This window comes from Lepidothrix coronata, unplaced genomic scaffold (genome assembly GCF_001604755.1).
Source record: "Lepidothrix coronata isolate B3197 unplaced genomic scaffold, Lepidothrix_coronata-1.0 Scaffold245, whole genome shotgun sequence".
Taxonomy (NCBI): Eukaryota; Metazoa; Chordata; class Aves; order Passeriformes; family Pipridae; genus Lepidothrix; species Lepidothrix coronata.
In genome coordinates, this window is record NW_016690425.1 from 136,956 (window position 1) to 160,041 (window position 23,086).

A 23,086-nucleotide genomic window follows, 5' to 3' on the forward strand; every position below is an offset into this window, starting at 1 on the left:
TTGTATCCAAGGGTATAGAAAGGTAAGAATCTCCTTTTATCTACTTGAATTTCACTGTTGATGGTGACCTCTTCTGCCTTTTTCCTACCCTTTTAAAGAAGGTCAATCCCAATGTGCATACCCTATACTAAGGAAGATACAGCAGTTTTTCTAGAGGGAGAGATAAACCAAGATTATCAATAAGCTAACGTTTAGCTAAATTTTTTTTTTTTTTTTCAAATTAGGGATGTGAGTGTAGGCAATGAGAGCTCTACACTGTGCTGTGAGCACAACAGATTAATAACTTGATCATTACTGGGAAAAGACATTTGTTTTGTGCAACTGATTGATTGCGGATTAACTTTTTTATATCACTTATTGTTAAATATAGAGAAGACAAGAAAATTTTGGACTCCCTGGCAGATAGGTGCCTGGCTAATTCTTGTTATCACCCATCCAGCAGGGCAAGATATTAATCAGGCAGTTAACTAAATAACAGTTTCAAATATAGTATAGTACCATTAGCAGCAGTCTTAGTTTTTGTTCTTTTCTGTTGTTAAATAGATACATACTGGTGAGGAAGAGATTGTTTAGTTTAGAAATGTCAAACAGTATATTTGGTTGCTTGTTTCAGACAGCAAAGCATTTTGTCGGTTGCAAAGGGGAGGAGAAATTGAATAAAGGAGGCTTTATTTTTCTCTGTGTGGCTGTAGCCAAAGTGAAGTTATTAAAACACACATTTAATTTAAAAATGAGTTATTCTGTGTTACGCAGAGATGAGTGTTGAATTTTCACTGCATTTGCTAATTGCTTGGTAATTGTAGATTACCCGTCAGCAGGCAGTGACCTGGCACCGCCATTGGCTGCAGGCCCTGTCCGTCTCCTCGCAGCGTTACTGTAAGTGGCTGAGCTGCGGCGCAGCTCCGAGCACTAATGCTCTTCGGGGAAAAAGCGAGAGGATAATTATGACATTGGATTTTTATTGAACGGACATCACCACCTAGGCATGATTTTGTTTTGGACAGCCTCCAAGGCTTCGTGTGTTTGGTTCGTGAACCTCTAATGATCTGAATCCAGTTCTTTTCGTATTGCTCGTATATTACCACCTTTCTACAAAGGATTAGAATGCAGGAATGCAGGTTTGTAAATTGAATTGCCAACTTACCAGCTGAGTGGTAAGTTGTCTTTGGCACAGGATGCCACAGTTTGATTCCTGGCTGGATTTTTACTCCTGTGATGTGAATATTAAATAGGGAGAGTCAGCTATGCTTGTTAAAATTGACTGTGTAGCATGTACCTACTTCTAGATATCATATATATAAAATAAATAATATCGCCAGAAGTTTCAGAAGATGAATCTCAGCACTTTCTGGAAATTGGACTCCTTTACCGTGTCACATTGAATTTATCCAAAGTGCAAAGCACTTCAAAAAACTTGATTGGTTAAAAAATACTGGGCCTTAAACACATACAGTGCTCAGATCTAAGTATTGCGCAGAGAGAGCATTGAGTAGATAGGTGGGAGGATGGAAGTGCCATACTGTAGGAAGGGTGGGAAACATCAATGGGAGATGTTTTTCTTATTTTACATTATGGTTCGCTGTTGTCCAAAGATAGCTGAGGGTGTCAGTTCTGTTTCCTTGGATGAAACAAGAAGGCTCTTTGTTAAACTGTGAAGATTTTTGAATTTTGAAGAAGACCTTGAGATGTTAAGTCTGGCTCTTTGTAAGCAAATGTTGTGGCTTGAGGTTAGAACTATGGGACTCGATGGATTTTAACTTGCAGGCTCTGCTGCAGGATACTGCAAATGAAAAAAATAAAGATGACAAACAACACCCTAAAGATTGAGCTAAAATTAATGGAAATGGTAGAATTGAAGATAATTGCCTTGATGTAGTTAGCTCATCTGTGTCATACTGCAGCAGGGAATAGTGTGTTCCAGCCTGTAGCACAGAGGTGGAAGAGCTCTGTCACAGGAAGGGAGGCCTCTGGCATAAGCAGTGAAAGATTAAAGAGGATGAAAAAGATGAAATGTTATCAGGTGCAGTCAGTCTACATATCTGCAGCACAGATATCAAGCATAGCCTGATAACCGGTTGTAAAAGGGTTATCTACGAAATGCTGCAGACATTCTCTTACAACTGCTGCTTGGTCTAGGCATGCTTGGTACCAAACAGGAAGGTGCAAATAAACCTGCAGATTGTCTTAATGTTCTGTGCGGAAATCTCAGAATGTTGAAGTGATTATGGAAGGTATGGGATATATTCTGTGGTATGACTGCAAAGGATGCTGTGAAGAGAGAAAGCAGATCTCCTAAGTGTTTGGGTTTGGAATTCATCTCTGATGAGTTACCAATGATGAACCCCAGAACAACACTTTAAGCCATACATGAGGAGCAAAATTTGAAATGGAGACAATATCTTTGCACTAATATAACTACAGATAAATGGATTGAGATATAAAAGTAGGCATGTAGGATAAAGCTAATGATAACCTGAGATTTTCACCTTTTTCTCTGACACTTTACAAAAGACATCTAGATTTGTCATGTGAAGATGGGTGATAGATTGCTGCGACAAAATGTTAAGCATTTTGAAGAATGCTGCAGCATTCTGTAGAATTTTAAGGACATGTCCAGTTAACTCAGTGTGAGTCAAATAAATATATAAAGGATTTGGGCTGATTTGACGCCTGTATGAAAGGGGAGGTATGGGAAAGGAGGTGATACTAAGAGTCATATGTGTAATTTATAGGATTGCATACTTGATGTATCTCTCGTCAGTATGCATAAATATATATGGTGAATTAATTACATAGGGATTTTTATATTCCAAGGAAACTTGGGGTTTTGTTTCTTTCCCATCCACCTGTAGTGGGAAAGGGGGTGAAGAAGGCAAGGGAAAGCTGGGAGAAAGATGACCTGTGCTTATGTTGTCAGTCTTCAGCGTAACTGAAACACAAGTTGCAACAAGGCTTTAATACTATCTCATCATCTCAGGTACTGTCTCTCCTGGTTTGCGTGGGGTGAATGTAATTTTAGGATTATTAGCATTCCTTACCCAGGACTTCAGGGAACGTATGTAGAAATAGAAGGCAGAAAAAACATACTCTCAGGTTTGAGTTTCTGATCTAACTTCCAGTTAGATATCCCTTGGAATTACGAAAAGATGATATCAGAATTGAAAATCCTAATATTCAGGGATACCAGGCACCTGCAAACTTCAGGCTTGATTTTGCAATACATTTCACTATGATTGAAATACTGTCTGAATAATAATATCTGATTATAAAGACAATACTTTCCTTTTCATTTAACTTCTTTTTCTCTTCCCACCCTTTTTGGACCTCCATCTAGCAATTGATGATGCCCTCATCAGTTTCTTCTGGCTCTAGTTCGATTGCCTCCTCAAAATGTTTCTGTCCTTTGGTGCCACGTGTTGTAGGGAAAGCCTTCTGGTGCTTTGTAAAGACATTTCTGCTAAAAACAAAAATACCTAAGAATAGCCATCAAAATAAGGGGTTTTTTTCCTGCCGTTATCTGATGGTGTTGCTTTTTCATGATAATAGCATGTAATGCTTATTCTGTGATGAATTTCGTTAAACTCAAAAATCATGTACTTGAAATATCCACATACAGATTTTGAAAATTTTCAGCAAAGTTTGAAGGCTTGGATTTATGAATATGTTTGAAAGAATTTGAATGGTGTGATGTGCCTGTTTAATCAGAGGATCATTGCCTAATTGATTTTTTTAGCATCCATTAAAATTCCTTGTGTACTTGATGGACTGGAACAACAACTTATTGTGTAAATAGGATCGTGTTGCTATAATGCATAGTAAATTCTTTAGGAAAGACATTTGCATGGACATGTACAATAGCTATTCCTAATAGCTGTTTAAAATGGAGTGTTTTAGTACTGATCATGAAGTCATAAGCCTGCTTGTAGCAAGACAGTTATGAGGCTTAAGCCTCTGTCTATTCATTCTCCCTTTTTCGCTATATAAATACTTCAAGATGAAAGGGTGCTAATCTCTTGTGCCTTTAACATTTTTTTATATTCTTGATTTGCAAAATTAAAAAATGTTATCAGTGTCCTTATTGTTTTAAGAATGGAACTGTAAATATTCAGAGAAGCATTCATTCCATTTTCCCTCCTTTTTTAATGTACAGATTATTTTGAGGCATAAGGAAAAATATATACTTGCTTTTGTTTGTTTGTTTGTTTGTTTTGGTTTATGTGGCAAGTTTGAACTTGGAGTATCTTTTTTTTAAAGGGGCAGAAACATTCTAGAACTTCTGGAAATATGCGGCAAGGATTTATTGTAATGGAAACTGCAAATCAACCAGAACTATAGCAGCACCAGTGTGATTACATCATTTAGGAGAGGGTTTGCAGTGCCCATACTGGGTAATGTCCTGGATTGGAAATGTAGAATTTACGCCAAGGAAATCAGTTGGCTGTTAGCTTGGCAGACAGAGTTTTAAAGCTAGCGAACTCACGTGTTTACTACTGGTTGGCTGGTTGTGTGTGTGTGTGTGTGTTACTTTCTGAAATCACTTTAAGTCCAGAAGATTGGAGTATGCCAAGAAAGTGAGGCTTACTGTCATGTTTTTCTCTGAACCCTGAAGTGTGGTGCATACATACAGCAAGTACTAGTCAAGTGATACATTTGTTGTCCTCTGTGTGTATGATTGCCCTCACCAGCTAGAGGATATTGAATGCATTGCAGTTTTTTGTGCTGCTAAGTAGGTGTTAGCACAGTTGATGTTAGTCTTGGTTAAGGGAGCAGACACAGAAAATAAGCAGCGTTTTCATTTCTTAGTCTATTTATTTTGTAAGAGCAGAGAATGAATCAATATGATTGAATGGCAAAAACAACCAGCAGAGGACAAAACGTTGAGATGTGTTGCTTTTTCTTAAAGATTGATAGACGCATTTGATGCACACATAAGAAGGGAGTGTGAGGCTTTGATCAGCATGTGCTTCAGAAGTATGTTTTTCCAGATTTTTGTTTGATTTACCTTGAGGGTTTTTGGGGCGTTTGTTTTTCTTTTGGTTTTGGTGTTGTTTTGTGTGTGTGTGTTTTATTTTGGGCTTTTGTTTGTTTGTTTCATTTATTTTGGTTTGCCTTTTTCACTGGATATTTATCTGGAGCTGTCACTAGTAAATTATGGACCTTCTTTGTTAATTCCTGGAAAGCAGAAATGTCGAAACTCTAAAGGATTAATCTTTTTCCGACTTCCTGTTCTGTTAAAAACATGTAAATACTTTGAATTAAAATAATTCCTCAGGAACAATTTTTTTTTTGAATGATATATCTGCCACCCTGTTGAACTGCTCTAAACTTCCAGCAAAAAAAAAAATAAAAATCTAAAGTAAGTAGAACTACTGCTTCCTGGAGAATGTAAAGCTTGAACCAGAGAAAGGGACAAGAAGTCACAGCTAGTTGTCTCCCTTGTAAGGTCATTTTTAAGAATGGGTCTTTTGATGGTCAAGTGTTAATAATTGCAAAGAAAAGTTGCTGCTCTTTGTCATGTAAAGAAATGGGATTTTTAAATTTCAGATTTAGGAAAATGCTAAGTACTGTGCTAGTGCAGACTGTAGGAAAATGTTTAGCATGGTTCTTTCTTTTGGGTATACTAAGCTTCATTGACTAAATTGAAAAAAAGGCTGCTACTTTAGTTCATGGCAGGATAAGGCTTTATGTTGTATTGTCTCCTTTAGAATTATCCCTTCTATTGAGTGTAATTCGCTCTATAGAGGGAGGTGAGCACAGATTACAGATAATCATGGAATCAAATTTGACATAAGTTTGTGGTCTTTATGGCGGTTTAGCTCTTCATCTTAATGCTGGTCATCTGAGATTGTTTACCAAAGAAAATCCCTAAAGTAGTGGAATTGCATTATTATGGTAAATAGAAACATTTCAGTAGCTTGTATCACTTCTTTGAAACGATGCGGAAAAAATGGAAGTTGAAAAGGGAAAAGAACTGATCTTTCAGCTGATGAGAGCTCGGAAATGAGACAGGGTCGACATTTTTGTCTGTTCAATTACTATGTCATGATGTTCAGTAAATGCTAATTTTTACACCTATACTGGAGTAAGTGGCAGTCAACATTTGTATAGAAAGTGTGTAAGAATCATCAAGGTATTATGACAAATAAAATGTATTTGTTACTGCTAAATGATCGTCATTCAGTTGGAATATTTAATAACTGTAATCACATTTGTTGTTCTGCTTGGAAGTGGGGGCATGAGAGAGAAAAACATGCAAGCTCTCTGTGTTGGTGTTCTGAAAAAGGTTGCTGTTAAAGGAAGCAGCAGTTATTTTGTTGTTGGGAGCTTGGCTAGCAGTCTACACTGGAGTTATGCAGGAAATAGATTTTGGTGATCAGGAGTGGAGAACAGAGGGCTGTTTGCTGCTTCACTAGGAATGTACAAAGTCATTTACTTATGAACAGCTCATTTTACATGGCAGCAGGAGACATGAGTTTATTTACATTTGAAGTAAAATAAGCATCTTGCTTTAAGAAAAGGCTGCTGCATTACTCTGTTCAACAGCTGCCATGTAATGACTGTGCCAGGAGGGTTTTATTGTAGGTAAGGACTGTTACTCTTAGTATTATAGTCATAGTAGTTTTTTCTTAATAATATTCATCTTCCCGAATCTTCATTTGCGAAGCCTAGCCATGATGATGATGATGATTCATCAAAGAATAATTGACACTCAAAAACTTTTGAAATGATGTCCTGACCCATCATGCATACATATGATTTTTGTAACCATATTTCCAAATGTTCCCTAGGGCAACTCAGTATGTTGTGTTTTTTTTAAATCATAGTATGAGTTTCTCAGAAGATACTATCATTTGTCTGTAAAGTTGAACTTGCTCAGAGGAAGCAAGGGAGGCAATAGAGTGTTCTTTTTGAAAAATAGGGAGTGTGTTTCCCACAGCTGAAAATAGGGCTGAAGATAAGAAGGTGAAACCTGCCTGAAATCAGTGGGAAATTTGTTGTGACTTCATTTGAGCTGCAATTTCACTTTGGGGGCATGTTGCTGGGGTTGAGCGACTTGTCTTTAGTTGATACCAGACTAGGCAGAATTAACCCTCTAAGTCAATTGAAGAGAATTTCAAAATGAGATGGGTACCCTTTATTTTGGTCATCCTGGGACAGAGTCAGCTAGCTCTCTTCTTGGAACAGTAGACCTTTTGAGAAATACCTGATGTTTCAGTAACTCAAGATTAGACTCCTGTTGCTAACAGCATCTTTTTTTTGATAAACTAAGATTTATGTTAGATTTAGCTTCATCAAAACTTATGCAAAAATGAGTTTTACAGTAGCATGTTAAGTACTGCAAAAAATCAAGAGCATTTTTCATACCTTTTTAAGGTAGTCAGTCTTAAATTACATGGGTTCCATGCAGTATAATTCAAGCTTGCTCAGCAACCTGCTTTAGTTTTGCTTGTTTTATCACCTAGAACATTAAGACTTTTTGTGGGAGTAGATGAGTCATAAAATCTTTCAAAAAAAATATTAAATATGTTAAAGGCTATTTTTACTCTCTGTAGGTATTTTTTTCTAAAACTCATGTTTGTTTACATATTGCATTGCTCATTATAACTGTTCTAACTTAGTAGTTATATATGGGCACAAATAAAGATGATAATGTAAATACTTTATGATGTTTTGTTGTTTCTCAAGAGTTATGAAAGAATGATTTAAGAATTTAAGGAATAACTTAAATCTACAGCTCATGCAATCTCTGTAGGCTTTTATTCTTCTGCTGGCTTGGATTTGACCCCATTTTTGGGTGCTTCTCTGGTATTTGTGCTTCTTTTTCATTACTTTGCCTAAAATAAAACAAGTGTGTTAAATGCTTGCATCCTTGCTGATACATATTTCATCTCTGAATCTCATAATGTCTTTTGTGGGTGGGGAAGAGTAACAAGGAGAAAAATCAATGTCTGTTTTATTTCTCTGTATGCTCCATTTTTTCCTCCTCTTCTGAACGTTGTTTCTTAGTAATGCTTTTTGCATTTGAGTGTAAAAGCAATGTATCAGATAACAAATAGTTCAATGACTGGACATTATTAGAAAATATATTTGAATTTTATATTCGAATGTACCTTTTGAAAAGTGAGTGGATTTAGTATTGTATACATCAAAGGGACAAATTACATATTTGCTGTTAGTTTCTTTCACAGAATAGTGGTGAAAAGATTTCCGCATATTTCTTCGCAAACTAATATAACTTGCCTTTTGAGACAAGAGTCCAATCAAAATAAACAAGGTTTATATGACCACTTAGGGAAGATGTTGTTTTAATTATAGAAGTAACATTAGTTATCTGGAGTCTATGTACATGTGTGTTTTACAGGCCATGTTGGCAAAGACGTGCTTTACAGGACAAGTTAGCGAAACCACCTTGTTCTTTTCACAGGATTGTGTCTCTCTCTGAACTGTTTCATGCTGTGCAAGTGGTGCTTAGTAGAAACAAATATGTAAGAGTCCATGCCAAGAACAGATTGAGCCTGTGCATGGAGGAAGCAGGCAGAGCTGCTCAGCAAGGACCTCTGCTTTAAGGTCCTCCTGTCCCTCCTCAGAAACTCCACTGTTCGCTTTTGCTGTCTCTCCTAACTTTCTCAGCTGGCAGCATTGAAAATTTGTGTGTGTTTTGACTCTTCCACCGTACTGGAGAGTGTTTAAAAGGACAGATGCAAATTGAGTGGTTTATGTTTTTCATTGGTTTCATTTTATTGCGTGTTGGCAAAACTGAAGAAAATCAGAGGCCAAGATATCCCCCTGCAGATTTAGGAAGTGTGTACTTAATAGATTTATGGCCCTTTTATGTTTGGAAAGTTATTTTAGGGAGGAAACTATTATTTCTGAAATGAACCTTAAGTTCTGCAGAAAATGATACTTTAGACCTCGTGTTCACCAAAGAAAAAAATCCTATCTGATACTGGAGAGCAGACAGGTGGATTTTCAGTCCTCTGAGGTGATGCTATGAGAAATCCCATGCATCCTTCTCAGATTGGAGCTTGTTTTATGACCTGAGTAAATTTGCAGTCTTGCAGCAAGTGGTGAAGAGTAGATTCAGTAAATGCCAAGACTGTATGGGGTACTTGGCCTTTCCTTCTTTGATTTTATACATTACAAGAAAAAAAATGTTTTCTAATATTCCTTTAGGCCTGTAACGCTGGGGTTGCAAGAGGAGCATAACCACAAAAAGTAATTGAAGAATTTCCCGGAAAAGATCAGATATACTTAGGGTGTATTGGGTGTAGGCTGTTCTTTCTTCTTTCTCTCTTGTGTTCTGTCATCCCATTTTTGTGTTTCACATGTAGAACTGACTAAAAATATGTTCCTGTTCTTGGTGTGCATCAATATTCTGTAAAGCAGAATAAAAGCCTGACTAAATATCAGAACCCTGTTTATGTGTGAGGAGTTGTGTTTTTACTGGAGTTGCTTTAGACTTACTTGCAGGAAGTCTGAAACTTCAGCTCTCTGTAAATGCGGTTAAAAAAACCACCAACAAAAAGAGTTAACTGGTTGTAAGGCTGTTGTTTGTAAGAATGTGGAAGGATCCATGTTACATGTGATGTTGTGCTTAGTGGAGAAAATACGTTTTTACTTGAAAAGTATTTTTTATATATGGACCCGACCTGTATTCCACTTCCAGATATAGGCAGGAATGGCTGTGTCCTGAATCCTTTCAGGTAATAAACTTAAGTGATCTCAATATTTTATTAAATATTTGCCAAAAGAAAGGACGCTTTGGCATTTAGTTGTTAATCCTGTAGTGCAGGAATGAAATGCTGCAAACGATAGTTTTTAAATGTATTGTGGGTTTGTTGAATACTTTTCGCTGTCTTAGAGATGCGAAATTTTGCAGATTATTTGGCATTTTCGGTACTATCTCTGAAAAAGGTGGGTGCAAAGTCTTACATAAGAGTTCAGTAAAAGGCATGGAAAGGAGCCCGGGACTAGTAGAGAAGGAACTGCTTCCTTCATGTCAATAAAAATGCAGGAGAGCACCTTTCTTGACACAGGGGTTGCTGAAACATCAGTGCTGTCTTTTTTTGTAATACTCCTGTGGATGTTTTTGCACAAAGTGGTATCTGTCAGAGCTTGAAATATTCTTGCACAGTTTCCTTTGAACAGGTAGCATAGGACAAGTTCTAGCACATAGCTGCTTGACATGGGGCTGCCTACCGCGGGGAAGGAATGCCTTGCTTACATACATCTGAGCTGATGTGTTAAGAACTTTGCCAGTCATTTTGCCGATAACATACTGGGCTGTGAATAATTACTGAACTTCCATTTTGAATCACAGCTTTTTTCTTTTTTTCCCTTTTTTCCTCCCCCATTAAAGTAAGACCACAGCAGTGGGAAATACTGAGAATGCTCTAACAGTTCGTGATTAGCCTGGAGATATTTTTACTGAATCTAACATAAATCCACACATTTTTATTGCTACGCAGTCTTTGTTTTTGAAATGAAATGTTTCTTGTCCTTGTGTTGCTTTCAATGGTGCTGTTCATCTACTAACACACCTGGTGTGCAGTATGTGAAATTACAATGGAAAACAGACATTGTGAATGGTTTACCTAAAAGATGCAATAAGAAAACTAAGACTTAATATTTTCCTGAAAAATAGATGCCTTTTCTTTGTTATTTTCATACACTTGGCAAGAGATTCTAGCGGATAATTGAACAGTGGTTGAAAAAAGCATAGTCTTGGTTTTGTGTGCTTGCTGGAGTTCTTTATCTACGCTGTTAACATCTTGTTTTGGAATTGAGATATTCAGACACCAGAATGTGATATGCTGTGAAAATCCCAATTGTGCTGAAAAAAGGCAGAATGAATTGGGTGGCAGGACTCCTTGAAAGGATGTGAATTCACTCTTGTCCCATAATTTTTCCTGTGGTTGCAGTCAGTCTAAGTGCTTATTGGAGCAAGCAACATATAACAGCATAGTTGTGTGTGGTTGCCTTGAGGGATTTTTCTTGTCTTTTTTCTCTTCTGTGAGATTCCTTGTCTTGGGGCAACTTTCTCTGTTTAGCTGCAGGTGAAATGAGCCTTGCAAATATATTTGTCAGCTGAAGCAGAGGTGTACATATTTGTCCTTATTGCTACGTTAATATTGTTTGTTACACTGTATTTGCTCATGGAAAATTAAGTGAATAATGAAAGCCTGAAACCTGTTCTGGATAGAGGTGTTACAGATGCTTGTTCAGTCTTCTGCTTACTCTCCCTACTAGCTGAGGAAACTGTATTGTGGGGGGGCTCCCTTCAAAACCCTCTTTGTATTCAGGAAGGCCACCACTAGCTGTTACCTCTCCCATTGGTTTCCATGATATTTAGTGAAATTTGACTAAAGTCTTGCTGTTCATGTCAATTTTGCCCTTAACATGCAGCTTCCAACTGGAGGCACAGGAGGCTTCCCATTCAGGTGGGGGAGTGAGGCTACCAGCCCTTCTGCAGCAGCCTGTCCCTTCACAGGGTGAGTTAGTGGAAAACTGCAGTGGTTATGAGCTGATAAAGTAAATGTAGTGACAGTAGGGCTGTGGAAAATCTGGGCCTGTATTACCAAAAAATACATCTTGACGAAGCAGTCATTCGGATGAAGATGTGTTTTGATAACTATTGATAAAGAGTTACCACGTGAAAATAAGTGTGCAGATGCAAATCTTAAAAAAAAAAATGTTGATAATGGTACGTGGCTGGCTACTGTGGTTTAGTGTCTTTGCCTGGACTTTTGGACACCCTACAGTGCCACTGATTTAGAATTGAAACCATATTGCATATTGAAGCAGTAATTTCCTTTTTTTTTTTTTTTGTATAGAACAAAATGGCTGACTAACTCAGAATTTTCAGGGTATCAGAAATAAACAGACTAAATCTATGCTGTAGGATTGGAGAACTTTGAAATTTTGAAGCTTGAATTGTTCCACTGACCAGAAAATACACCTCAACAGGACTTTTCTGACATAAAGAAAGGAAAATATGGCTCACAATTTTGAGGCTGCAGAGATTCCCAGAACATGATGACCAAGGGACATTCTGAGGTCTCAGAACATCCCATGAGGTAGAGGAAAACCCACCTTTTCCATTTAGTGCAAGAAACCTAGCACCTCCCCTCTTCCCTTTTTCCCTTTCCCCCAGCCACATTTGTCTGTCAGTCAGCTCTGGTGGAAGAATTCACATTAGTAAGGTAGGGTTTTGATGCAAGTTGCCAGGAGGCAGAAGCTTTTTAAAAGCCTCTTTATCCAGCTGATGTGCTCAAAAGGCCTTCCTTCCCAATAAGCAGTACAGAAACAAAGATCCTGGAAGTGACCTGCTGGTAGGGTGAATAATTTGGTGTGTAGAAAGCTGTTGGTGTTTTGGAGAAGCTGGTTATTTTCTTCAAAGGGAAGGGAGCATGTTCTTTGGCTGAGCTCCCTGTAGTTAGCAGAGAAGTGATTTCTTGGGGTCACTTTGGCTTGGGTTGGTGGAAGAGCTCTGAGCTGGGGCAGTGAGGGTGAAGAATAAGATTACAGGAACATGTAAGCACACATTGAAATGTTTTGTGAACAGAAGTGATCAAGGAACCAAACATGACACAGAGCCCCCCCCCCCATTTAATTGCTTACACTCTAATGCTGGCAACCCGGATAATAAACAAGAGGAGCTAAAATTTCTCATTTACCATTATAAATTTTATCTACTTGGTATTACTTGAAATCTAGTGGGAAGGTTCACAGGATTAGAATGTTAAAGTAAATGCTTATAACCTATTTAGAGAGAATTGAATGGGTAGAAGGGGAGGGAAAGTGGTACTCTATATCAAGAACATTATGTATTTCTGAGTAACTGAGTACTCAAAAGCAAATGATTTTAAATGCTTCTAAGTTACTGTCCTGGCTGAGAAGGCAGGAGGTGAGGATACTAGCTAGTACACACTAGAGAGCACTGAAATAAAGTAAAAGCAAGATGACCAGTCCTTTAAGAATGTCAGCTGCACTGGGGAGAGCAGCGGGGTACAGGGACTGACCACCACCTGCTGCCAACACTGAACCCTTAGGAATTTGTGTTAAAAACTGTGTGTAAATGCAGGCAGCAATTTTTCTGGAAAAACACTGTATCTCACACTGGGGAATTCAGAAGCAGATAAAGAAGAACTAGTTACAGAAGTAAATCAGTGGTTTTTTAGTTGTAAAGACTATAGCTTGATTTAACTAAGTTGTATGCAGAAAGAACTGAGCTCAAATAAGCAACAACATAAAATCTGTGAGCATGGGTGGGTATAGATTGGCAGATATATTTTTTACATATACAAACACTTGTCTATTGCTTTCGGAGGGACAGCAACACAAAAGATGGAAATGGTCATGAGCTAAATCGGTTGGGAGGGATTTTTTTTTTCCTCTGTAGATGACGCTTGGAATGGGTTAAAGGTTTTTTACTAAACAAATACTTGAAGAAAAAGTTAGTCCTGTCCTGCTTTTTCTGTCTCCAGCATCTGTCAGAATTTTAGAACTAGAAGCTTCACTTCTTGAAACAATTTCTTTTTTTGTTTGTAAAGGATATTTTGAATGTGTATCAAATTTATTTAAGTGCTTTCCTTAACTAATGAGGACCTGTTTTAGAAGGAGTAAAATTCCTTCAACTATAAATGAGCACTAATTGTGAATTTAAAAAAATTATCTGGTAGGAAAGAAGTGTTCCGTTTGCCACTTTTATAATGTAATAAGTGTGTTAAACTTAAGAACTGAATAAATATTTGTTCAAATACATAATTGCTTAAATAAGTGTGTGTGGACATTTAAATACATTTTTCTGGTTAGCAAAAAGGCTTGCCAAGCATAGTAAAAAAGCATAGTGAAATCTAGAGCTAATAATAAACCAAAACAGAATAGTTACCAATCAGTGAGATTAAACTTTTCTTTAAAATAATAACAAAAAAATAATTAATGCAAGACAAGATTAAAATATATTACTCATACCAGATTTTCCTGTTTGCCAGTTTAAATGAAGATAAGACTAGATTTATATAGAGTACTCTGATTTGAATAAATCCATTGTGATCTAGGAACTAAAATGCAGCTCTCGCTTACAGGATATTGTTTTCTTCTGGAAAAGCAGTGACAGAGAAAGCTTTGAAGGTCATGGTAGATAATCAGTTGAATGCAAGTTCCTCGTGCAATCCTGCAGTTTAAAAGCATTAATATGATATCTGGCTGAGTAAAAGAAAATGATACTGGCAAACTGCATCAGGTTTTTGGTCCTTCAAAATGGCTAGTTGGAGATGTTGCTCATATAAAGAATTAGGATGCATAGAGTGAACTGGAGAATGTGGTTAATAGTAAGAATTCCAAAGAACTGAATAACCTTTTAGGTTAAAAGAAGGTAATTCAGGTCTCTTGGCCTGAACCCGTGTATAACTGAATATATGGAACAGAAATTTTAAAGAATTTTTCAGTCCAGTGCACAGGTATATAGCATGGGCTGTACTTTCACAGGCAAGGAAGGCCCATTGACTGGAGAACTGTGGCTATGTGCAGATACCATGTAAGGCTTGCTGTGTCCTTCAGGTGTTGCAGTACATCTTCAAACAATCAACCCCCAAAGATCTGAAAATTAACTTGGTCTTTAAAGTATTGAGTGACATAAACATGAAATCACTTTCCTTCTGCCTTATTGCAATCAGAGTATTTGTTTTTCTTCCTGTAGTGAATCTCATCTTCCAACAGTGTTGTCAGTTTAGTAAACCTGTACCACATTGTTATGCCTTCAGAAACCAGGAACTTTAATTACTAAAAAAACTGTACAGTGGTTCTTAATTCTGACTAAGTGAGTGCTTTTTGTGGAGGTGCGTTCTCTCAGCCCAAGATGTTTCCCATCAGGCAACTTGAAATGCACATAGAAGGTATGAAAACGCCTTCTGGAGATGGAAGGTATTCTTACTTCTTCTAAAATACCACATGTAAACTGTAGGAGTTCAGAAGACATGGAAATGGTATTTTTTTGTCTTGCTTGGAATCATGCAGAATTGCACCTCCATTGTGCAGAAAAGAAACTTACTTTTAAGAAGGCAGCAAGCTGGCAGGAAAGCCTGTGGGCTGCTGTGGTCTCCACAGCAGGAGCAAGCATGGCTGTGAGAAGCACTGATTCACCATAGCTCATAGGGAGAGCTTCTGAATAGGAGGCTGTGAATGGGGCACACACAAGTTTATCTCCTGAATTTGACTTGGTCCAGCTCTTTTAAAGCCCATTTAAACAGTGAAGCTCTCTTTTTTTTTTTTTTTGTGTTCTAAACATGTCCCACTGAAGGTTACTCAGTGTTTCTCCAAAGAAAGGAGGTCAGGTGTGGACTTGTAGCTATGTTTTATAGCATTTGCATGAGGGACTTCTGGAGAATGATTTTTGCATTTTGTGTGTTTTTTAGCCATTGTCACTGCTTGTTGTGAAATCAAAAACATACAAATAAAGAAAAGCTTACCTTACTGGATTTCCATGTGAGAATGTGTGTGAGTGTGCCCATATTAAGCACTTCTGTATATCTATTCCCTGTCTTGATGTGCTTTGAGAGTAAGGGTCTTAACACTGATTGATTAACAGTTTACTTTCCAAAACTGACCACAAGGAAGCAAGTTAAACAAATTCATAAAACTATACACTGTATTAAACTGTGATTTAATCATATCAATTTAGTCTGGCTCTCTTAATACCTAATAAATGGCTTTATATTTTTTTAATACCTGGGAGCCATGTTACAATGCACTCAAGTTAGTTCAGATAATAACCTCTAGTTCTGCTAGACAATGAATACACCGTTATTACTACTTTTTATATAAAATAAAAATCTTCACTTTAGAAATTTTTGTGGTATTTTGGAGAATAAATTGAACTTAAGACACAATTTATTACAATTTTACATGTGAGTTTTGCATTTTATAGTTCATGTTTTTTTCAAATTTTGGTAAACCTAATCGAAATGTAACTGTAGTTACATACTTATGATAATTTCAGTTTTGTGTGCTTTTAGTAATGCATGTATACTACATACTAATGAGCAAATGAGATAACACTTCAGAATTGGAATATAGAAAGAATCCTGGTAATTAGGATGCTTGGGTGCAAATTTTGACTCTGCTGCTGAACTGTTATGCTAATTTATTATAAAACGTATGATACTTGCAAATAAATGATAAAATACCTACCTGGTGCTGCATTTTAGTAGCGTTTTATCCAGATCGTGTTTATTGAGCAGAAATGGTGTTCTTGCAAAATATGGAAGTGAAATCTGGGTTTTCAGTGTGCTGGAGTTCTACCTTGCTATGAACAAATGTGCTCTTACACATCAGGTGGAAACACTCATGCTGTAGATGCAACAATTAATTGCTTTTATCTCAGCACTTAATTTGATTTTGGCTTCCCCATTAATGCAGTCAAGTCATGAAATCTTTTCAGTCTCAATTGATGTCAGGTCAAATGGGCCATAATGCCATCATGAGAAAGTGCCTCCCTCTGGCAGCAGGGTTCTAGATTTGGTTTCAGAGTAGTGGGGGTTTGCTGTTTTGTGTGCCAGCTCATGCTTAATTGGGTGGTATCATAGGAGAAGGTCTGGAGATGAGGTGGGGGAGGCCTTTAAAAATTAGTATGAGCAGGGAAAGCAGAAGCCAACAGAGACGTACACAAGGGATGATATGGCCAACACAGTCAGATAGGTGTCTGCAGGAGCATAGGACAGTGGGGTACAGAGCTGATGTGACTGCATCAAGAAGAATGTTGCAGTGACTGTGACCTGAACTGACAAGAGCACAGATAGGATACATAGCTATGCAGGCAGGAGAAACTCTTTAATTTTAGGTGCTTCTGCTCTGGATGAAGCGTCAGGGCTTTGGAATAATTAACGTCAAGATTATTGAGGTGAGAGTGCTCGCTGGTTTATTCAGGCACAATTAGTTATATGTTTTCTTTCATGATTTACTGACTTAGGATGTTACTGTAACCCCGAAAGATTGGTATACTGGAGTGGGCTGTATATACATGTAGCTTGTTAAAATAGCATGTGTAAAAGCAGTGTTAAAAGTTTTATTTAAATGAGCAAACTGGTGTGTTTTTTCCTTAAAAGCACAACAACTTAAAATTTGTAACAGTTTCCATTTAGTTGTCAGGTGTTGGTTGTGACCTTTTAGAATAGAATAGAATAGAAAAGATGACCAGCAGAAAAATGACTTGGCTACTGTATAGATGAGGAGAACTGGGAAAAGTAAGTGTGGGCATTCTTTTCTACCAACCATACTGGTGAATAGTAGATGCTTGGAAACAATTCACTATATGTTTTTGTCTTCTCTCTTCACTTGGTCTCAATTTTGTTAGATTTTGTCTTTGATGTAATGTATACACACAGGTATACATAAATATATTATGTATACATATACATATATACAGGGGTATTTATATCTCCATATCCAGAAACATCCTGATGGCATGGATTCCTGGGCAGTAGTAGGCGCCACTCTTAGTCACAGCACTGGCTGTTCTCAGCTCTGTCAGCTGTAGTGATGCTTTAAATCTGGGATTTGCTATGACAATTAAATACAGAGCATGTATAGTTCACAAATCCCCCTCTGCCATGACCCCAGATATTGATTTATTTGATTAGACAGTTGGAAGACTATTCAGAATTATCTGTGGAGCAAGCAGCATTTTGAAACGAGTCTTTATTAATGCTAAAATGATTTATTGCTTCTTATCATCAAAATAACTTGGAGTTTGAGGGTGCATCTGACGTTTGCATAAATCTCTAGGTAGTGGTGGGTGTTTGAACAAATTTTATGCAGTCTACTTATTCACTTAAAATTTTCAAAGCAAGTGTTCAAAAGCTGCTTCATTTGAAAGGACAGAGTTTTCACAGCTTACTGGGCTGCAGATTTAATACCAATGAACTTTGAAAGCTCTTGCCAGGACAAGTGCATGCATCTTTGTGTTGCTCCACAAGTCAGTGGTTTAAGCTGAGAAATAAATTGTACATGTCAGATCTGAAGAAGGGCTTGTACGACTGTGTGTGCGGTGGTAGTATTTTTTTCCCCAGCTATATTGGTTAGCCTGGTAAGACACACACTCCCCCTAAACACGCTTTGCTTTATTTATTCCATGTGTGCTGTTATTTGTTTATTTATGTATTTATTTTTAAGTATCGCTTGCATTCTGGTCTAAATGTGCTTGAAAATTACCATCTGCTCTCCTGCTATTTAGATAGGGCATGCTACAACTGAGGTGAAGAGCTGTCACATCAAATATTTTCATTCTAGCTTTCGCACCTTTGATATTGAGTTACATAATTGCAGCGCAGGACCATTTCCAGGGATTCCTTATTTTCTTTTAACCCTCCCATGCCTCCCCCCAGTCTTTGCTTGATTTTGCTGCCTTTCAAGAGTGTTTCCAGTGCAGATGCAAGTTTGTGGCTGCTAGGAGGGGAGAGTTCAGCCCCTCAAGAAGGGCCTCACCTCTTGGTAAAATGCTAAAATTAGTAGAATAAGCAGGAATATAAAACCAGAATTTGCCTATTTAAGGTACAGACTGTTTATATGCAGATAAAACATTGTAAAGGTGGGTTGATTTTGAATTTGGTTGAGTTTTTCCCCCTTTTGTTTGGTTGGTTGTTTTCTATTTTCCACGTTTCTTGTCTTTTCTCAAACAAAGTGAAATACAAATAGGTCAATGACATGTAATGTTCAGGTTTAATCTACTAGTGATTTGGTGGGGGTTTTCTTTGTTTCTTTTTTTTTCTTTTTTTTTTCTTGTGTTGCTGTTGTTTTGTTGGGTTTGGTTAGTCTTTTAAGTTCAAGGAGTAGGAGAGGTAGAGGCTGCTCTCAAAAATTAGACCATTATAAAAATGAACAGATCATCTGTATTCATGCTGACGGTCACTTTGGGTTGAATGGGAATAAACTGACAGAAGATGGTGTTTGGAAATGAAACATGACAGGAAAGCAGTTAGCACAAACTGCCCAATAATTTCTCATAGTCAGGAGAAGAGCGCCGTTATAGAGCAGGGGTTGTACCAGTAAAATAGCTGTAAGATAAATTAATGGTTTTACACTACCAGGCAGTAAATTTGGTGTGTGTTATCTGCCTCCTCCCCGCTGGTTGATACAGTAATGGGGTGGGTACTGGAACTGGCACAAAATTCCAGGTATCTGTCTCCTGTGAGGTAGAGTTTATTACACGACTTGTTTTGACCCACTGGGGCCCTGGTGGAACAAACTGGTGTTGGCTGCCTCCTGGGTGAGACCCCCTTGTCCTCTCTGTGGGGTGGCAGGCACTTCCCCTGCGTGCTTCCCAATCCATCTTTGCCACTTTTCTAGAGAGTAACAGTGGTCTTTTGTACAATGTGTTTTGTTTTTTCTTTTTCTTCTGCCGCTGAAGCAGGGGATGCAATAAATTTAATTAGTTACTTTTACATGATGATTTATGCGTTCTTGTGGCTTACACTGGAGGGATCTTTGCTTTCAGTGCATGTGGGAGCATCTTTTCTAGCACCAGTGGACACCATGGAGGTTTTGGTGGCAGGTTGGTACTTCCAGGGCCTCTTCTGCATATGTGGTCTGGGCATCCCTCTGCTCCATCTATTAATGCACTTGTTTGAGTTGCCTGAGCTTGGAGAGTGGGGTGGAGGAGTCCTGCAGTGGGGCATAGTTGAGGTCAAGAAGCTCAGCCAAACCACCTCATGGGGATAAAACATTTCCCCCTAACCAGCTCCCTTTCCCCCCTCATTTAACCTTCTGGAAAACCATGTGGCAGAGGTGCTTCAGCTGAAGTTGCATCCTGTTAGTCATAATCGTAATGTGATATCAACCCCTGGTGTGGTAGCTGTGACCTCAGGCCTGGAAAGAATGCACCTGTGTATCCTTATGTATGAATGCATGTGTGTGCCATGTGCATGCTTTCTTTTACAGCAGTAGATGGGACATTTTCCCTGTCTGTAAAAGCTGCTTCAGAGTGCAGGACCACAGGTACAGTTGTAAACTCAGAGAAGAGAAACACAGATTTGTCCTGGATGGATCCTGTTTTCTGAGCTACAGCAGCAAAGTTTTATTCCTGTTTGCAGGTGCCACTTCATTACTTGAGCTTGTGGTTTTTTTCTTCTGTTGGTCAGCATTTTGGGGGATAGTGGAATCCTGGTAACATACCCTTTTGCTCTGAGGTTACTGTTTTGATACCATATAGGATTGTGTTGAAGGCATTGCCAAATCCTTTCCAGAAGCAGTTACGTTTTTTGAAATATCATTGTGAGTTTGTTCTTTCGCAGGAAACCAGAAATATTATTCATCCTCTCTCAGTTGATTAATTCTCTACCTCTTTTTCTGCAAGAAGAATAGAGCACAGGGAAAATACATGTTCAGACAGTAAGAGTTGGGAACTGCACAGTAGAGTTAGGTTTATGTTTTCTTAAAACTAACCTGCCTCCTCTTAGCCAGGACTCGTACTTGACATAATTTAATGGGCTGCAGGGTACATCGGGAATTGTAGTTTTGCAGTGTTTCTGCTCTGAAGATTAATAATCTTACAACCCTCTGAGGTAGATAAAGAAAAGATGTTCTCAGACAAATTGTTATCTTGTATTTCAGAAATGTGCTTTGAGCACTGAGCATACCTTCAATTTATCCCTTCAGTTTTTGCCTTGATATTCTTAGTAATAGCAATATTTTGAACATCTAAGCTTGTCTTTTTCCTCCATCCCTCCTTGTTTTTCTGCAATTTTTGGGGGGTTGTTTTGGAGATGTTTCACTTACAAGGCAGTTGCATCTCTCAGAAAACTCTTCTTGAAATACAAAACTGTAGGAAAAAATATTTAACATGTCATTGTTTGGTTTTGTAACCATCTAGACATGCAGAGTGCAAGCTGAACAAATAAGATGTCAGCCTTTTATTTTTGGAGAATGCTGGCAATATCCTTATAACAGGGTTTTAAAGAATAATTTGTACAGTCTCTAACTTTCAGATAATTTTTGGCTTTCCTCTGCCAGTGGTTTCAGCAGCTTTTGTTATAAATGTGTTGAGTTTGTTAAATATTGGTTTTGTTTTAGCCACTGAAGTAAGTTGTTACTCCAGAGCTTAAGTGGGCTGAACACCCAAATCCAGTTAGTAGTAAGAAGGTGACCATCTTTCTACCTCACCCATTACTTCTCTGCATTTACACCAGGGAGCTCCAGAGGTTTTCATGGCTTACTGAAAAACTACAAATTCCTTATTGTTTCTGTGCTTTTCACACATACTTAAAAGTGGCTGAGAGTACATAGAAGTACTTAGAAAAATGTAACTTAAGGCTGGTTGGCTGAACCAAAAACTCTTGCTGCCTTATTTATTTTTCCTAACACCTTTCACATCCCTCAAGGCATGTTATGACTTTGAAAACTGAATTATACTTGTGCATTGACGACTCAAGTGCTTAAAAAACTACAGTGTGCTAGACATGTTACAATGTATTTGGAAGAAAGGAATTGGGAAAAAGTACTTAGCAAACTAAATCGGTAGGAGACGATAAGCAGGCAAAATATAATTCTGAATAGGGAGAGCTTGTTCCAGAGAGCTGAGAGTAGGTGGTGGGCTTCATAGCTCTGCCACAGATTTGAATGAAAGGTTTAATATGCAGTCTCTATTGAGGTAATAATATCTGTCAGCTTCACTGTTATATTTTATATATCATTGTGAATTACTTAAGGATTTCAGATTAAGGACTAATTACAAACAATTCAGTGAGGACATCTGTGTTAATAAGTATATATGTATTTAATGTCTTGGATGTTGGAGCGATTTTTTACACTTCTGAGATTTTCTTACGCTTTTTATGCTTTGCATGATGCCAAATACAGTGTGCATCAGTCACATTGCTGTTACATGGCATTTCGCTGGTGTTGCAAATCTGAGTCAGACTTGGGACTCTGGGAAGCAGTTTCCTTAATTTTGGACTTTTCTGTTGCTTGTGTCACAGTGACTTAGGTTGGATCTCCTGCTTTCCCTGTGGCTCAGTACAGTACCTTCCTAATTTTCATGAAGCTTAGCAGTGTTTCGCTGAGTGGGAGGGAGACTTTCAGGGTCCTTTTTGTTAGGAGGGAAGGGAGGAGTCTTAGTTTTCTGCAAGTTCAATGTGCTAAAATGGCTCATTTCAGGGCCAGGCTGGTGCTAGGGCCATGCAAAAAAAGAAGTAGGAAGTGTGTGCCGGGAGGATGGAGAGAAGGTGAATCTCTAGCACTTGAGAGTTAGATCGACTTGCTTTGCTGCATTGCCACAATCAGAATAATTTAAAAATAAGCACTAATTGGCTAATTAAGGCTCACATCCTTGAACAAGCAAGGTATCTTGATGGCTACCACTGGGTCTGCCAGAGCTTTGTGGTGATGCCTTGTGCTCTTCTGTCCAGCAGTCCCGCTCTGGACCTAGTAAATGTTTAAAAGAAATTGATATGTTTCCATTATTTTCTTCTAGTTTTATAGAACAGAGTTTTGTCAAGATGCTTTGTCTGACTTCTCAAACCAGAGGTATTCAGAAGGATGATGACTGATACCTATAGGATTTTTCTTCGACAGTCCCATTTGTGAGAAGTTAATGAGGTTACTGCACAAGGAGTGGCTTTAATTTGGCATGTTTTGGCAGCCTGCTAGAAAAGTATTGTTTAAGTAGGCACTCCTAATAGGCTAGTAAATCTTTTTTTCTGTAAAGAAAATGTTCTGTGGCCCTCTTGCTACTGTCTTTGTACATGTGTAGTTGCTTTTGTACATGGAAAAGAAAAATTGCAGAAGTCATTCTAATGACACGGATCTGCTACCAGCATTTGATTGCTCCTCTGTGTATAACAGCAATAGGCAAATGCAGAACCTTTTAATTAAATTCATGTATCTATTAATTTTCTTATAATATGTTACAATACATGTATTAGAATTTAAGTTCCTTAGGACTGTTTGGAAAGCTTACTTTTTTCCTTTGCATTTCCTAAATAATCTTAACAATCTAAACATCAGGCAGACTGTTATTTGCCACAAATTTGTTGTCATATTCCAGATCTGCCTTGGATTTTGGCAGAATTTATTTCATAAAATCTCTTCCTTC

At 37.9% G+C, this 23,086-nt stretch overlaps 1 protein-coding gene across 1 annotated transcript in view; it reads left to right on the top strand.

Annotated features, from left to right (window-relative positions):
- The window catches only part of ARID1B (AT-rich interaction domain 1B), a 323,028-nt gene that overhangs the window by 32,440 nt on the left and 267,502 nt on the right, over positions 1–23,086 (top strand). The window contains exon 3 of the mRNA XM_017834907.1: positions 9,952–9,974. Within this exon, the coding sequence (XP_017690396.1) occupies positions 9,952–9,974 (23 nt within the window). The remainder of the gene's footprint in view (positions 1–9,951; positions 9,975–23,086) is intronic.